The sequence below is a fragment of the Grammomys surdaster genome, unplaced genomic scaffold (genome assembly GCF_004785775.1).
Source record: "Grammomys surdaster isolate TR1022 unplaced genomic scaffold, NIH_TR_1.0 164, whole genome shotgun sequence".
In the NCBI taxonomy this organism is placed as follows: domain Eukaryota; kingdom Metazoa; phylum Chordata; class Mammalia; order Rodentia; family Muridae; genus Grammomys; species Grammomys surdaster.
In genome coordinates, this window is record NW_021604612.1 from 1,941,133 (window position 1) to 1,958,697 (window position 17,565).

The following is a 17,565-nucleotide window of genomic DNA, read 5'->3' on the forward strand; positions in this document are numbered from 1 at the left end:
TCCCTTTATGACAGATTGCCTTGCCTTGGACCCCAGAAGCAAGCAATGCACCTAACCCAGCGCAGAGACCTCTGCAATTATATGCTAAGGACTCAAGATGCTTTATACTTTTAGCGTTTTTTTTTTTGGGGGGGGGTATGGTATTTGTTTTGATACAGGACCACTCTGTAGCCTTGGCTGGCCTGGAAGTCACTGTGTAGACCAGGCTGGCTTTGGGCTGAGACATCTGCCTGCCTCTGCCTAGGATTAAAGGTGGGCACCACCAGGTCCAGCTTGATTTCAATTTGTCCAATCCCAGCCACAGGCAATGGAACTGGAAAGGAGAACTCTGGGGTGGCGCCAGCACTGTTCCTCCAAGTCTCCTGCAATTGTTGAGAAGAGCATTGAAGTTAATGGGTACAAGAAATCTAAAAACCAAAGGTGCTCACAGTAATCATAGGGGAAGAGCACACTGGACGTCCTAGCGAGAACTAGAGGCAAAGCCCTGTACAGACAGGCACTCACCGGACATTATAAAGAAAGTGTTTATTCTCATCACGAGAAGCACGCAGACTATATATACAGTACACACCAACAGAAGTAAAAAACAAAAGTGCACTATGCCTCTTCTACTGAAAATTCACAGTACAAAAGATACTGCCTTTTAAATATATATTTTTTTAAAAAAGGAAGAAAAACAATACCAAAAAAAAAAAAAAACCAACAGGTCAAAGTTGTAATCCGACGAGGGAACCCAGCGCCGGCGGCCTTTGAAAGGTGAAGGACGAGGTCTGGCGAGGCTCCTCTGAGGTATGCTGTACCCTTAACTCATAAGGGAGCTCAGGACACAGGCAGAGGAGGAGGAGGGAGTGTGAAGAGGGGCTAGGTGGTGGCAAGCCTCTATAAACCAGAGGGCGGGCGGCCTTGAGGGGTTCAGGGGAAGGTCTTGGGCTGTGGTTCAGGGAGAGCTGGGCCTGCACCACCCCTTGGCTGCCTGGCAAACCAAATTCCATCCTTCATCACCGGCTACCTCAGGCTGCAGTGTGTGCTGATGCAGGCATGGCCTGTGGGGACTCGGCAGCGGAGTTTCTAGCAGGCTCTGAGGAATAGTCGGGGCCCACAGTGTCAACTGCATAGCAGATTAACACAAGCGGATGGGGGTAGGGAGGAAATCACTCACGTCTTATCTTAACCAGCAGGACCGGCCATGAAAGATGAGAGTTGAATGGTTGCGCATAAATACACAGTATTTGTAAACGATTATTAAGGCACTCAATTGTAAAAGAATAATTACAGGGTAGAGAGGGAAGCAGCTGTCTTCTCATGCAGCAAGGCCAAAGGCCAGGGTGGCAGAGGCTGTGTCTAAGACAGGGACCAAAGGAGGGTCTGTGGTATCTACTGCAAAAGGGAACTGAGGTGGTCACCCTTTGCCAGATGGCCCCTCTGTAGATAGGTCCGGGGTGACTTCCCTGAAAAGCTGGAGGACACAGTATGTGGTAAGGAACAGCACACACCAGGTCTGATCGAGTAGGATTCACTTATATGTATGTATAATGCATACACAAGGCATATACACATGTATACGTATCTCCATGCACACTGGACTCTCAATCACACCTCCACAGTAGCAAAAACAAGGGGCTTTGGATAGGGAAACACCAATGACCTTCATCTGGTCTTATGGTCAGCAGGAACCTAGCCTCTAGGGTGGGTGGGACCGAGAGTCTCCCTCACCAGCAGTGACATTGGAGCCAACATGGGAGGAGTTGGGAGTCCCCCTGGCTCTTCTGGATTGCACAGCTAGAGTCAGGCAAGTGGTCCTAGGTACTCTGGTTACTCTGAAGGGGTTGTACATGTCTCAAGAGCCCTGCTAAGTCTAAGTGTCAGCCAGGGTTGTACCTGCCTCAAGAGCCCTGCTAAGTGTCAGCCAACGCATTGGGGTTGGAAATGAATTCTCACACCAATAACTGCCGGCGGTAGACGGTAACTCTTTTAAGGGGTGATGTGTGATGTCTCTTGTGATCTTGTTCTCGCTAAGGAGAAATGGTTCCCGAAGACCAGGAGATTTGCAAGCCTTCCGGGGTGGTTCCTGAGAAGGGCGCCCACAAAAGTACAGGGTGGTTGTCAACATCTGATCTCTCCACACTTGGTTCCATCCTGAGGCGCAAAGCACTCTGGGCTTTTCTAGGGTAGAGGATGCTGGGCCGGATCTTCAGCTAGATCAAACAGCTGAGCAAAGGGAGCAGAGCCGCGCAGCTATCTGGGTACCCGTGACAGACCAGCATGGCCGAGCCACGGGGATGAGCTTTGCGTGGCTGGGAGGACTTGTGCACTGAGAATAAGGGGTGGGGGATCTGAGAAAGACACCTTGCTCTTAGTTCACGCCATCAGGCATTCTGACTCCCCCCCACCCCGCTCCCTCTGCCCAGTATCATTTCTCTTACGCTTCAGGAAGCCGCCACATGGTTCAGGTTTTGAGTGGGTCTGTAAAATTCCCGGGCCATCAAGTTGTGTAGAAAGCTCTTCATTCAGCAAGGACATTCAGTGAAATTGGCAGTCATCAGAACTCGTGGATTACGCTGCATAAATCCTTGTACTGCTGCTTGCTAAGATTATACACAAGGCTAAATTAGCCAGCCATGGAGCAGCTTACAAAGTTAATATTTTTTTTTGGGGGGAGGGAAGTGTGTCAGGGTTTACATAGCCCTGGACTCAGTGACCCACCCGTCTGTGCATCACAAGTGTGTGTCACCGAGCTTAGCTGGAACAGATTTTTTCCTGAGACAATATGGGAGTTGTCACTGCCTTAGCTTAGCGGGATAGTTTCACAGAAGCCTTTCGGTTAAATGCCAATTCACTGTGTTTACAGATAGAGCCAATCCTCCAGGAAGAATGGACGCCGCCGTCATGCATGCCAAGGATTTTGGTCTAATGCTGGGGAGCTACTCCCTGCGTTCGCACTGTTCGATGATCTGTCAGTGCCTGTAAGACAGGTGTCTGCCAGGAGCCAGAGACCTGCTTGAGTTCATTCTCCTCCTGTCCTGACTTTTTTTTTTTTTTTTTTTTTTTTTGGTTTTTTGAGACAGGGTTTCTCTGTGTAGCCCTGGCTGTTCTGTAACTCACTCTGTAGACCAGGCTGGCCTCGAACTCAGAAATCCGCCTGCCTCTGCCTCTCAAGTGCTGCACCACATGGGATTAAAGGCATGCACCACCACTGCCCGGCTCTGTCCTGACTCTTTCAATAGAACAGGACAAATTACGGTTTTCAAAATGAGAAGTTTTCAAAATCCCATTGCTCTACAGATGGGATTAAAAAAACACAGCAGAAAGCCTATCATTACCAAATCTAAGTAATTATTTTGACACAAAAATTGACCCACCGTGTGAAATTGAACTTGGCGATGTATATTAAACTTGGCCTTTTTTTTTTTTGCTTTTGTTGGCTGAGGGAAGAGTAGGAGAAACCCACAGGGTTTCAGGAGTAAGTGGATGATCACCAGGGAGAAAAGTTCTGAGACAAAGGTCATAAAGGTCATAAAGACCCCATATGAATGAAAAGAGAACTGGCCTGGTTCCTGGAGATGCCCGGGGCATTCACCAAGATGGCTGTTTTGAGACTCTGTTCGTTCTAACCAGTGTGGGAGGACCCCCGCCTGTGTACTTGCACAACAGACCATATCCTTGAAGACTTGTGGTCTTACTGAGCTGTCTGGCTGAACCAGCCAACGGCAGGACGGAGCTGTGGTCATCTCCACAATGACTCCATCCGCTCAAGAGGTAAAGGGGCAGGCTGGCAAGTTTGGAGTGTAGGAGGGAAGGATTTGGTCTGTGATATCCAAGGAGCAAAGACAGCCTTCAAATCGTCCCGTCTTCCTGCAGTGTTACAAGCAGCCCTGGGGCATCACATAAATCAGTCAGCAAGCTTTCTACGAGGGTCACAGCAGACATCCGAAGAAGGTAACACCATCTCTGGCAAGGTTACTTACTACTTCTGAGGTAGACTCTCATTTTGTGGTCCAGCCTGGCCTTTAACTCATGGCGGACCTGCATCAACCTCCTAAGCGTAGACCAGAAGTCTGTGCAACAACTCTCGACGCCATTTACCCTTAAAAATGTAACAAGCAAACCTGGGGCATGATGGAATTACACCTGTAATCTCAGCATTTGGGAGGCTGAGGCAAGAGGACTGCTTTGAGTCTGAAGCCAGCTTGAACTACAGGATGAGAGTCTACCTCAAAAACAAAAACAAACAAACAAACAAACAAACAAAACCCTTGAGAGGCAGAGGCAGATGTATCTCCATTGAGTTTGAGGCCTATTTGGTCTACAGAGAAAGTTCCAAGACAGGAGAGGCTACCTTGTGAGACTTCGTCTCAAATTCAAGAAAGAAAAAAAGAAAGAAAAAAAGAAAGAAAGAACAGAAGGACGGTGGGCAGGGTGTCAGAGAGATTGAAAGGAACGAAGGAAGGAAGGAGAGAAGGAAGGAAAGAAGGAAGGAAAGAAGGAAGGAAGACATTGTAAATCCCAGCACTAAGGAAGTAGAGACAGGCAGATCTCTGAGTTTGAGGCCAGCCTGATCTACAGAGCAACCCTGTCTCAGAAAACCAAAACCAAACCCCAAAACATCAACAGAGCCCATGGTGATCTCACAGGGCTGTGGACCACCGTTGGCCAAACACCAAGTCAAGGCTTTCTGCCGTCTGCCTCTGCTTGTCTCTCTTCAAAACCCTTTTCATGATGGGCATCAGGCGAGGCTCAGTATTTGAACCCAGAGCCCAAGCATCCTGCTTCACTGAGCTAACCTGCAGTCATACTGTGCCCCATGATTACAGCGTGGGGGAGCCGGGGACAAGGAAGCAGTGTTCTATTTTCCCCATGGAAAGAGACACCTGTAAACATCCGTGCAGCTTTCCAACAGACACTCCTCTCAGAGTGGCTCCTGGGGAGGGGCCTGTAAGAAAGTACCCGTTGCTGACCTGGCAGTCCTCTCAGCAAACGTGAAGAGGGCTCCTAGTGAGCCTGGGGCTTACATCGTCTCAGAGGGATGCTCCATACCCCAGACCCACCACCTCCGGACATGAGGTCATCCCAATCCCAAACACAACGATGCCTTGTTAGCAGCAGGAGAGGCTCAGCGGGGCCTTCTCTGTGACTGGGTGACGTGAGCTTGAAGCCAGCAGCTGAGGACCCGCATCCGAGACCATGGGCACCAGAATGGAATTTTACATGAGTCACTGCCACTAAGCGCCTTCCTCTGATGAGAGATCACCTAGCTGTTCTCAGGATGGTCAGGTTCAGAGTCTTGACACTTCTGCGCCGACCCCCTCCCCCCAAAAAAAACAAAACACAAAAACCCAATCCCCCAGCCCCACCCCCAATTCTTTTGGAAAATCCCGTCTGGACACAGCATTGTTCCTCAGAACGTTACTATTTTATAAACAAAATGCACAGTGAGCAGAGAGGTAGGCCTTGTGTTATCCTCTGAGGATTCTCCCTCGAGGACCGGAATGACCGGGACCGTGGGCTGCAGTGACCTTACCACCATGGCTCTTCACATGTTGCAAACTGAGTAGTTTGTACAGATGCACACATTTTTTTTTCCTCTCTCCACCAGGCTGGCCTAAAATTCATCATGTAGATGACTTTGAACTTCTAATCCTTCTGCTTGCACCTCCAGTGTTGGGATCTCAGTGTGCGCGACCATGCCTGGTTTTATGGGCTGCCAGGGAATCAAATCTAGGGCTTGGTGCGTGTCAGGCACATACTTTTAACAACCGAGACACAGCCCCAGCCTGTGTGCACACATCTGAACGGGACTCCTGGCTGACAGTCTCCAGGTTGCCCAGGCTCCCCCCCTGACCTGTGTCCCCTCTCACAGGCTCTCAGTGGGGAAAGCTCAGAGGACTGAAGTTGTTAACTCAAAATCAAGACGTGAGAGTAGCTCAGGACATTATGAAAACCTCAGAGAGCTGAAAGCCGGTCAGCTTTTGTTTAGCCTCAACGGGCTTTTCAAGTTTTCTGGGGCGGATTTCCCTGATGGTTTGGAGGTTGCAGCAGGATCCCTTGGTGCAGCCTGGGGTTCGGGCAAGAAGGAAGAGAGACTGCACTTGGCATCCTGCGAGTCGGCGATGGTGGACGTGTCTGCCTCACTGGACAGGTCCTCCGTGGAGAAGTTGAGACTTCCCAGCTTGGCGAGGGAATGGGACCGTTTCAGCGGGGACGACAGGGTGAGGCCGGCCAGGCGGAGCCGAGTCTCGATCTCCTGGGCACGCTGTTTCACCAGCCCTGGCTTCCCTCGGACGCTGTGGATGCTGTCGCTGCTGGAGCTCCGGGTCAGGTTGGAGCTGATGGAGGAGGAGGTGGGGGTGTAGCACACGGTCTTCAGGAAGTCTTTCGAGAAGTTACTGGTGTGATCTAGGCGGAGGAGAGTAGATGTCGGGCTCTTCTGCAAGGTTCCTCCTACGGGTTTCTCTTCGGACCCGGCTTGGCTGCACGGGGCTGGATGTGCAGGCTCCTGGCCCTCCTCGGGGATGCTGGCCTCCAGCCTGCTGGTGGCACTGTCCCTGCAGGTAGATGATGAGTCTGAAGGCAGGCTCTTCAACCTCTCCAGCTCTTTGGTGTGCTTTCGGACCAGGCCCGCCTTCTGCAACTGAATGATGGATTCCTGATGCTGCATCAGGTAGCTATTGGTCGTCGGCTTCTCCACCTCATTACTGAACAGAAGCCTCAGGTCCTTAGCCGGCTTCGGATCTTTCTTAGGCGATGGTTCTTCCCTCGCTGCTTCCGTACTGGCCACGCTCTTATCACAGTGAGAATTCTTCAACGGGAGAGATTTTGAAAGGGCCTTTGAAGTCTCCCTGGAAGGCTCTAGAAGGTTTGCTGGTGGTTCTGGGGCAGCCCCGGCCCCAGAGCTACTGACATCTGGCTTCTTGGAGCCTGCTGGTAGTAGGAACGGAGAGGTGTTGGCTGGACCAGAGGCCGGCCTCTCTGGAACTCGGGACCTGCTGCTCGAGTGGGCCACTGGGGAAGATGTGACGTGGGGGAGGAAGGTTGGCTGGGTGCAGATGGCAGAGGAGCTGGGGTCTTCATGCCGCTCCGTGAAGGCCTCGGGAGTCCCGCCAGCTGCGGGGTACATGCAGTCGGCACAGGAAGTGTAGGGAGGCTTCACTTTGCTGAGGATTCCAAATGCGGCATCCCGCTGCAAGAGACAGAGCACAGAGCACAGTGAGGCAGTGTGATCCCACGTGGATGATGGAAAGCACAAAGAGGGTGACGGGTTGGCACCGTGGCGGGGCAGTGCTTTCTTTTTTCTTTCTTTTTCTTTTCTTTTTTTTTTTTGCTTTTTTGAGACAGGGTTTCTCTGTGTAGCCCTGGCTGTCCTGGAACTCACTCTGTAGACCAGGCTGGCCTCGAACTCAGAAATCCGCCTGCCTCTGCCTCCCAAGTGCTGGGATTAAAGGCATGCGCCATCCCCCTGCCTCCGGCAGTGCTTTCATCTCATTTATTCATGATTACAGACCCTTTAGTGGACACACTGGATCATGAACAGAAGTTAGCGCAGTGTAAGAGATGTCAGTCTTGACTTTCCACAAGGCAAGATGGTGTCCTGGGCAAACCTTAAGCCATAGGGCTGGGACAGAGACTCCCAGGATGCCACTTCTTGCTTCTCTGTCCATTTCTACCACCCACCAGGCTGACCCTTCCCTGGCCATGGTCTGGTCTGGAAAGCAGGGTGCAGGCACAGGCGAGCAGAACAGACTGATAGGTCTGGAGAGGCAGCTCACTGGTTAAGAACACTTCCAGCCCTTCCAGAGGATCTGAGTTCAGTTCCCAGCACCCATGCCAGACAGTTCACGACTGCCTGGAACTCCAGCTCCAGGGTATCTCCAGCGCCACTGCCTTCCGTGACCACTAGCATTCGTTAACCACACACAGAGACGCCATTTAACGTTAAGATTTAAAAACAAAACAACTAGAGTTAAAAACAAGAAAGAACCGAACAGAATTGACACCGACCGCACCATAGAAAGAGGGTTCTCAGCTGGGCGGTGGTGGCGCACGCCTTTAATCCCAGCACTTGGGAGGCAGAGGCAGGTGGATTTCTAAGTTCAAGGCCAGCCTGGTCTACAGAGTGAGTTCCAGGACAGCCAGGGCTATACAGAGAAACCCTGTCTCGAAAAACCAAAAAAAAAAAAAAAAAAAAAGAAAGAAAGAAAGAAAGAAAGAAAAAGGAAAAAAGGAAGAAAGAAAGAAAGAGGGTTCTCCTGGACAAGAGAGTTTGCCATGGGGGTAACTACAGTCTGAATACAGCAGAAACTCTTCCCAGGAACCCATGGTCGCCATGATGGAGAGAGGGGCAGAAATGGTATTAGGACTGCCTCCAACACAAACTCAGACATACTTAACTACATGTTATGCTGTCTCCCAAGGGACTTGCCTTTGGTCACTGGGGCCTCGGTGAATAAGACAAAGACTTCTCTTTGCCTTCCCTGTAATTGGCGGTTAAGGAGGTAAGAAGGGTAAGGGTGGCTGGGGAGCCAGCTTCTTCCAGCTGCCGGACGGTGAGACCTCACAGCTGTTGGGAAAGGCAGCCTTGCAGAGGCCTGGTTGGGGGGTGGGGTCTCTCATAATTTTGCTCCAAGTGCAGCCTTGGTGACCTCTTTCCACAATTCCAAGAGGCTAATCTCACTCTGTGTAGCCAACTCCAGACTCAGGCTCCCAGGCTGTGTTCTTACCCACCAGCCTAGCCTGTCACCTCTGCCTCTGCTTAGAGTCCCCTATGCTTTCCTGTGTGTCCAGGACACGGCACACAGCTGCACCGACATGCCAGGGAGGCTCAGGCAGCTCTTACAGTACAGCTCTGTCCCTCACACAGATCACAGCTCTCTGTTCAGCTGTTCTGCTCCTCATTCTGGGCCAAGCAAGTTGCCCTCCACCAGGCCACGGATAATGTGCCACCCCTCTGCACCAAGCTCTGTCCCCTTTGGTGCCCTTGCTAGTAAGCTCAGCTTCCTTTTGCCCCATACATATGGGGCTCAGAGACACAGAGCAGAACCCCACACCAGCCTGACATACCACAGTCAATAAAAAAAGCTAGGCACACAAATGGCTGTACATGTCTGGGTCTAGTCCTGCTAGGTTCTGGTGCCAAGTCCGCTGAGTCCTTACCCAAGTCACCATGTAGTGACTCACGGTCAGGCCACTGGGGCTAACCACAGCACGACGGTCCCAGACAAAGGAGTTTTGCGGCATCTGTCTTCTCTGAGGGAAGTGGTGGGCAGTGGGGGAGGCATGCAGTTCCTCTTTGGTCTGGAACATATTTTATCACTTAGAGGCCAGCAGTGAGCCGCCTGGGGTGGCTGGGTCTGGTTTTTTTTTTTTTTTTTTTTTTTTTGCTTAGCATTGTAGCACAATGTTAAATACAAACCAACATTCTACCTCAGTGTCCCCACTGCAAGTCATCACTGCCTATGGAGTGGCAGGGATGGCCAGAGTACACGAAGTTCCTGGTCCCAAGCCTTTGGTGTGCCCGAGGGGCAGAGCCCAAGAGAGCAGATCCCTTGACCCTCTGCAAGGACAGCCCTGCTTCTAGGTCACTCCCAGATGCTGAACCAAGGAAGACAGAGCCCGGGACCAGCGACTTTCTGAGCAGCCTGAAGGTTGTAGCTAACGGACACTGCACGTCACCCCTCAAGGATGGCAGCTACGGGGGACACAGAGAACTCAGTAATGACACGAGTCGGAAGACGGAATGCCTGGTGAAGCTAACCCACACGCACTATCATTCTGTCACAGGGGACCACTTAGGAAGGAGACAACACCTCTGGGATTTGTTTCAAAGCCGTCTGAGACAAGAGAGTTGAGGGGCTATAGAGGGTTCGGTGAGAAGAATCTGGAACACCTCATATCAACAGCGTCATCCGGGATAATGACCTGACTCGGAAGTCTCACCTTAGATAAGGAGGGTATTGCAAGCTGTGGGTGTGCCCTACATGTGGTGTATGCACTAGCCAGGCACATGCTACACACGCAGGTATAGCAGTCCCCCACCCTCCGAAATCAACTCTACGGGCTGAAGTGGGAACTGTACAGAGAGGGCTACAGGTCGGGCAGGGGTGCCACGGCACGCTGCTCCCCACAACGGTCCCCAGCCTACCTCAAAATCATCGGGACAGCTTCTCTTGCTGTTGTTGTTGTTTAGGTTTTCCTGGTCCAGTGAACTTCTATCGAGCTGGGTGGAGCCCCGTCTCCACCTCCCCGCTCTTGGGCCACCATCCTTCTCCAGCTCCTCTGCCTGGGGCAAGGAGCCGCTTTGGGCTTTGGGGCTTCCAAACTCAAGTTTCCTTTTCACATCCTTTTCACACAGCCGGGTACCTTCCTGGGGATGCTGAGCCAGCTTGTGCACCTCCACTGGCTGAGCCTCCTCCTCTAACAGAGCATCCTTCTCAAGATCCTCTAAGTGGACCAGGTCACCCACATCCTCATGGTGGGGAAGGAGGAGGGGGTCCGAGAGTCTTCGGAAACAACAGGGGAGAGACGGTCCTCCCGGGGCCAGGCTTCTCGGGAGCCCAGGGTGGGTGGTATCATCCAAACAGGGCAGCCGAGTGTCCAGGGCACCATCCAAGGTCTCTGGCAAGAACTCAGTGGGCTCTGCTACAGTGTCAGTGTCATCTGCCGGCTGCTGGCGCCATAGTTTGTTATGCCGCTGTTTGCTGTGGGGAGAAAGGGCAGGAGGTGAGCTGAGAGCAGCACCAGCAGGTCCTAGAAGGTAGGAGTCAGACAGGACCAGGAAGCAGACTTCCCTCTGTTCACTCACCAGGGATGAGAGTCACCACGGCCTGCACGAGCATCCTTTCGGAACTGTTTACCATGCCGGTAACAATGTGGCAGAGGCAGAGGCAGTTTTGACTGGAGGCCGCCCCTCCCCCCACCTTCCTGTTTGTGCTCATCTGATTGTGTGAATCTAGTCACAACACCGAGGGCTCTGACTCCGGTTAGACCGGAACAATGAGAGTAACCACCTTTTCACACCTACAGTGTGAGAAAACTCAGGGGTTGAAGCGGAAGGTGTATGTTACGCTCTCTGCACACCAGGGTAATGAGGCAAACGTGACCATCCCCTTGAAGATCCCAGAAAACCCCCAAGGATTTGTGTCAGGCAATGACTATAGGTCTGTTCTAAATGATTTCCTCTTTTTTTCTTTCTTCTTTTTAAGAACCAAGGTAGCCGGGCGTTGGTGGCGCACGCCTTTAATCCCAGCACTTGGGAGGCAGAGGCAGGCAGATTTCTGAGTTCGAGGCCAGCCTGGTCTACAGAGTGAGTTCCAGGACAGCCAGGGCTATACAAAGAAACCCTGTCTCGAAAACCAAAAAAAAAAAAACAAAAACAAAAACAGAACCAAGGTGTATGTACCCTCAGGCTAGCCTCAAATTTATTATGTAGCCAAAGCTAGCCTTGAGTTCCTGATTCTTCTACCTCTTCCCTTCAAAGCGCTGGAATTACATGCCTGACTTGAACAAATTCTCCTGATAATTTTACTTATTATTTTCAGTTGGAGATAAAATCCATGGCCTTGTGTTTGACAGGTGGCATTCTACCACTGGGCTATATACCCAGCCTTATGGAATTAAAAACAAAACACACACATACATGCACATACACATACATACACACACACACACACACACACACACAAACAGGGCTGTAGAGATGGCTCAGTGGTTAACAGCACTGACTGCTTTCCCAGAGGTCCTGAGTTCAATTCCTGGCAACCACATGGTGGCTCACAACCATCTGTAATGGGATCCGATGCCCTCTTCTGGTGTGTCTGAAGACAGTGACAGTGTACCCACATATATAAAATAATCTTTTAAAAAATTATTTTTTACTCATTCTTGAGAATTTCATATCATATATCTGATTGTATTTGCCCCAGCTTCACCACCCCAATTTATGTGGTTTTTAAAACAACCCACTGAGTCTAGTTTATGCTGCTGTTACTCACGGGTGGAGGCCATGCCAGATGCCAGAGCCTTCCCCCAGAAGCATCAACTGCCAGTGCCTGTCGAGTCAAGGGCAGGGGCTAGTATTGCTCTTATAACATGTTTGAAGGTATAAGCCACGAATAATGAGAGAAAGAACTTTACAGTGACAGAGGTAGTCACCAAGACCGCCTCTACCTCCGTAGGGCTTCAGAGTAAAATCAACACCATGGGGTGAGAGGGAGGCAGAAAAGTGCCACTGCTCTTCAGCCCAGGGGCACATCCATGTCCCATTGCCCCCTGCACTCCGTCTACTGACTGCAACCCAGGTTCACACCGTGCTGCTGTGGGCCTGCAGGAGACCCTTGGTTAGGCTGCAAAGTGGGAAGGCAGCAGGTGAACTTCCCGGTCAGACAACCTTCACTTTAGCTCCCTAGGCTGAGGGAGAGCAAGGCCTACTTTACCTCCTCTGCCTGAGACCTGACAGACACTCTGAAACAGTGTAACAGTCCAGAGCTGGCTGCCGGGTTCTCCCAGCCTGTTTAACCCGCTAGGAGCACCCCTACTTCCCCAAACTTGCCCAAGAAGCAGAAGGACTCCACCTCTGGATTCCTTCCAATGCTATTCAGAAATAATCCAGGTGGCTGCTTGTGTAGACTGGACACGGAGCTGGGAGAAAGTGAGTCCTCAGATACTGGCATCTGTCCCAGCGGCGTGGGACCTCCAGGGAACCCTTACCGCCCTGACAGGGGCCCCTGCAACAATCGCTTTCTCTTATGGCAGTCAACACCTGTGGATGTCAGCCTCTCTCCTGGCACACCTGAAGTCACTGTGTGACACGAGACAAGTTAACCTGTCAGTGTTGCCTCCCTCTGCTCACTCATAACACAAGAAGTTGAATTTGACTTTGAGGTGGGGAGCAGATTTGGCAGTCTCATCTGTGAACTGACTGGAAGTCAGCTTGCTATGAACCTGAGGTGATTGCTTGTGCATCCTCACAGAGTCTCGCCAGTTTCTAAATTGCAGTAAAGTGTGTCACCATGACGGCTTCTACACAGCCTGGCAGGACAAGGCTTCCCGACACTGTGCCACTGTAACTGTTCACGGCACAGAATGAATACCACCCACTACTCTCTCACTGTCCCTTCCCTAGCCTCTGGCTACCAAAACCACATTCTCCATCTCTAGGGACCTCATGCAAGCATGGGGCCGCACAGTTTTTCCTGAGAGCCCCAAAGTTTGCTTGGAATGTACTACACACATCAGAATCACCCTTTTATGGGGTGAGAGACGGGATCTAGATATATGGCAGAGTCTAGCCTTAAATTTCCGGGTCAGGCAATCCAATCAGGAGCTCCTTTATCCACTGCCTCCTTCCAGTGGGCAGAGGAAGATTCTTCTACTCTCTCCCCATAGCCGATCCACCCATCCAACGATGGACTTGTGGGTGTCTTCCGCCTTTGTGCTACTACTGTGAATAACGCTACCATCAATCCAAACAACCCGTGACCCCATCATTTCTAGCCTTCTGGGTGCAAATGAGAGACCACCAGCATCAAAGGCCCTAGTGTCAAATCCTTTTTTTTTTCCTTTGGTTTTTCGAGACAGAGTTTCTCTGTGTAACCTGGGCTGTCCTGGAACTCACTCTGTAGACCAGGCTGGTCTCGAACTCAGAAATCCGCCTGCCTCTGCCTCCCAAGTGCTGTTTTTTGTTTTTTTGAGACAGGGTTTCTCTGTGTAGTCCTGGCTGTCCTGGAACTCACTCTGTAGACCAGGCTGGCCTCGAACTCAGAAATTCTCCTGCCTCTGCCTCCCAAGTGCTGGGATTAAAGGCATGCGGCACCACTGCCTGGCTGTCAAATTCTTAACTTAGAAGATGGAACTGGGCTTGGGGTAGATTGCAGGGCTCATTTGTGGTGAATCAGACCAGTGGCCTCTTCAGCCTTGAGTTTGGCATAAAGCAGGTACTTAGGAGATGGATCTGCTCAAGCCCCACAGCACATACCAGGACATGCCTTGGGTGAGCAGTGAAGTACCTTCCCTCGCTCAGGGAGACAAGCTTTCTACATGTGCCAACCAAATCAAAACGGATCCCTCCTGGAAACCACTAATCAGAGCCCAAACAATAGTTGTTTTTTTTAGAAGCCAGCTCCCGGGAGGCCGGCTGCCAGCTGTGGGAGCTCCTGCCAGGCCTGGCCAGCTTCGGCTGCCAGCCTGTGTCTAGGTGCTCGCTTGCTCGCTCACCTTGCGTCCAGGATGCCTTCGTACTCAGACAGCTGCTTCATAAAGCCTGCGTTGGGCCGTGTGATGCTGCGTTTCTGCTTCACGTAGTTATACGCCTTCTCCAGGGGCCAGCCGAACTCCTTCATGGCGTACGCTATGACTGTGGATGCAGATCGGCTGACACCCATCTTGCAATGGACCAGGCACTTGGAATGATTCCTTCTGCGGGGAGTGGGGGGGATTTGGAGGGTGGGGACTGAGGGCAAGGATGAATAGTCCTGCCCCGTTATCTCATGGCTCCAACCCTTCTCTGTCCTAATGTTTATATGGAACTGATCTAACACATCTTCTAAAGGAAATATCTTTGCTGTGAGATCAATTAGCACACAATGGGAGAACAGAAGAAATCTGTATGGCCTGGCTTTCTTTTTTCTTTTCTTTCTTTCTTTCTTTTTTTTTTTTTTTTAGACAGGGTTTCTCTGTGTAGCCCTGGCTGTCCTGGAACTCACTCTGTAGACCAGGCTAGCCTCGAACTCTCGAACTCAGAAATCCACCTGCCTCTGCCTCCCAAGTGCTGGAATTAAAGGCGTGCGCCACCACTGCCTGGCCATGGCCTGGCTTTCTAATGCCTGCTTCAAAATGGAATCTCCGCTGTCACCAGGATACGTGTGAGGCTACCTATGGTCTCTTCCTGGGCAGCCCCTGGACAGTTAAAGGGAGTTCGGCAAAAGCCACTCGGCTTCGACAGCAGATGGGGCCCCTGACTGAGCTACTGTGGGAAACGGGGCCAGCGAGGCGAAAAACGCTGCACCCTGGGGAGAGAGTGAGAGCCCAGAGGGACAGCAATCTGGCCAAGAGAGAACGGAGCCAGGGGGAAGATGGGAGCTGATCTGCTGCTTGCAGGAAGGCTGTGCTGGCCCAGGCACAGCTGATTTACGAGATACACGAGGAACAGTGACCCTCTCCTTGCTGGAGAACGCGAAGGCATGCCAAGCTGGCAGAGGCTGCAGCCAGGAAGCTACGGTGGGGCTCAGCGGGCCCCGGCTTCCTATAGCAGGTTTACAATCCCACCCCCATCCCACCCCCCTGCAACCCTAGTCTTTCCTGACTTCTAAACTCGCAGGCAAGGAGTCTGTGCTCTGGGAAAGCAAGACAAAGTAGGATCTGGTAAGGATACACATTGTAGCTTTGACTGGGAGGCTCTGAAGTTAGAGGGTTTTTCTGCATAGCCGGGAGTTGGGGATGGGGATGGGGGGTGGGTCTTTGCTTTGAACTTCTATACAACAACCGCTCCAAAGGACAGTAAGGAGGGGCCCCAGGGCTCAGGGACAGTGGGGATGGCCCCATCTTGGGACTGCCCTGTTCTAGGCACATGGAAGCATAGAACTACCCCAGGAGAGGATACAGCCTGCATTCCTTGGGAAACTATCTAAGAGTTCTAAGACCAGCATATACCGACCCTTTCCATGAGAGAGCTCTTCCCCGCCCCCTGTCCCCCCCCCCCTCCCGGCATTTGGGTTCTGAACCCTGGCTGGCATCGGATACTTGCCCACTTTGGTGCCTGGTGTTCTGTTGCTAAAACAAAGGTCCACCAGACAGTCCCACCTCTCTGGGCATTAGACTTCTGTATCCAGGACTCCCTCCCCTAAGATCCTGTCTGCCTCCTTCCACAGCGGCGGGGTGGGGGGTGGGGGGGCCTAAGCTTCCTTATCTGGCTCGCCACTCATTCCTGCACCCCACTCCCACCCCCATCTCTCCCAAGGCCACCTTCCCACACACTTACTTCGCTTTGTTTATGAAATGGTAAGCCTCGTTCCAGTGGGCAAGAAGGTCAGTGGTCTCCTCGTCATACACACGGATGTTATGGTATGCAAACAAGCCAGGGAAAAAATTGTCTATCTCTCTAGTGACATTTAAAATGTAGTCAACACTGAAAAAGAAGCAAAGGGCCCAGAGAGTCAGAATGAGGAACAGGAGAAACAAAGTAACAAAAAAACCTGGTGGAGAAAAGTCAAAGGCTACACACACCACAAGGCATGGGTTTGTGGTGAGAGGTTTATTTATTTATTTTTGCTTAATGGTCATTTTTGTGTCTTTTCTTCATAGGACAAGAATGTATTATTCAAAAATAACTCATGATATATATACATATATAAAACCCCTTTACTTAATGGTACATTCAAAACCAGCTTGGGTTATAGAGCAAGACACTGTCTTCGAAACAAAACAAAACCTCTGCTCTTAAATAGTTACAAAGCAGAATGTGCCTTCTATAACTCTTGTCCTGTGTGAGACCATCTGCTAACACAGCTTCCACAGCCCTCCACCCTTAACCAGTACACTCATTTCCTGAAAACCAAAACATAACTGGAAAGGGTCTCAAATAGGTTTTACCATAAATAACGGCGCCTCAAGAGAGCTCCTTGAATCACATATCTATTCCCAGCAAGACGAAAGTGTGAAGTCTGACCGCACACTGGACAGACAGACACTCTGCTCGGGGAAAACCTCTGACTGGAAGTCCTGAGGATGTACTTGTAAGCTCTGTTTCCTCTCAGTTTTCCACTGCAGTAGGCTCGAGAAGGCCAGCTTGTCAGACTACAGAATGGTGATTTTGTGACTGCTTCCCTGAAGGACCTGGTTTAAAGGTTCACTCCTGCTGCCGAGCCTTTCCCAGAGACAGGCAAGGTCCTGCCCGGCAATGACGGTTCAGTCACAGAGTTCCCACCAGGCACTAGAGGATTACCAGAAGTGGCCCAGTTCTCAGGATTGCTGACTCGATAAAAGGCCAACAGAGATGTGTATCCATGTTATAGTTCCCAGCAATTCTTCTGGGGAGTGGGGCTGTGGGTGGGAGCTCAGAGCCTGCCCAGGGCCAGACTGTCCTCTATCCCCTAGTGTGACTAAGCCGCTCCTGGACAATCACCTAAGACTCCAGGAAGAATCTAGAAACCACAGATTATTGTGTGTAGTGTTCTGAAGCATAGGAGCCCCTCCAGCCAACTGCAGAGACCGGGCTGAGGCAGTGAGGGGGCAGGCCAAGGCAGAGGCTACCTATGCTGCCTGCAGAGATGGGGAAGAGGGGAGCAGACTCACCCTGAGCCCTGCAGCTCCTCCAGGTTGGATGCATTCCACTCGGAGCCCTGGGGGACAGACCATACAAAGCCCTGTGAGTGCTCACACTCCAGTCTCAGAACTACTTTCGGCATAGACGGGGAACCTGACAGTGGGGCCTCAGTCTCAGAACAGAAAGAAGGATGGAACAACCAGGAGAGGGAGAGGAAGGAGTCCAGGCAGGTTCCTGAGATCCTTGGGCATCACTGAGGGTGACAGAGAGGAAACAGAGACTTTCCGGTCCCCACTTCGTGGAAGTCTGCTTTA

At 51.4% G+C, this 17,565-nt stretch overlaps 1 protein-coding gene and 1 long non-coding RNA gene across 4 annotated transcripts in view; both read right to left on the bottom strand.

The window, feature by feature from the left end:
- Nucleotides 1-508: 508 nt before the first annotated feature.
- LOC114619627 lies at nucleotides 509-3,030 on the bottom strand. Its single transcript, XR_003711197.1, has 2 exons — nucleotides 2,424-3,030; nucleotides 509-2,333 (listed from the first exon to the last, which is right to left on the bottom strand). It is a non-coding gene; the product is annotated as an uncharacterized LOC114619627 (long non-coding RNA).
- A 2,330-nt stretch (nucleotides 3,031-5,360) lies between these two features.
- Ssh1 (slingshot protein phosphatase 1) overlaps nucleotides 5,361-17,565 on the bottom strand; it is a 55,264-nt gene continuing 43,059 nt past the window's right edge. For all 3 annotated transcript variants that reach the window (XM_028765515.1, XM_028765516.1, XM_028765517.1), the window contains 5 exons: nucleotides 17,281-17,327; nucleotides 15,968-16,114; nucleotides 14,206-14,406; nucleotides 10,136-10,691; nucleotides 5,361-7,177 (listed from right to left, as the gene is read on the bottom strand). In XM_028765515.1, coding sequence (XP_028621348.1) covers nucleotides 5,960-7,177; nucleotides 10,136-10,691; nucleotides 14,206-14,406; nucleotides 15,968-16,114; nucleotides 17,281-17,327 — 2,169 coding nt within the window. In that variant the 3' untranslated portion in view covers nucleotides 5,361-5,959. The remainder of the gene's footprint in view (nucleotides 7,178-10,135; nucleotides 10,692-14,205; nucleotides 14,407-15,967; nucleotides 16,115-17,280; nucleotides 17,328-17,565) is intronic.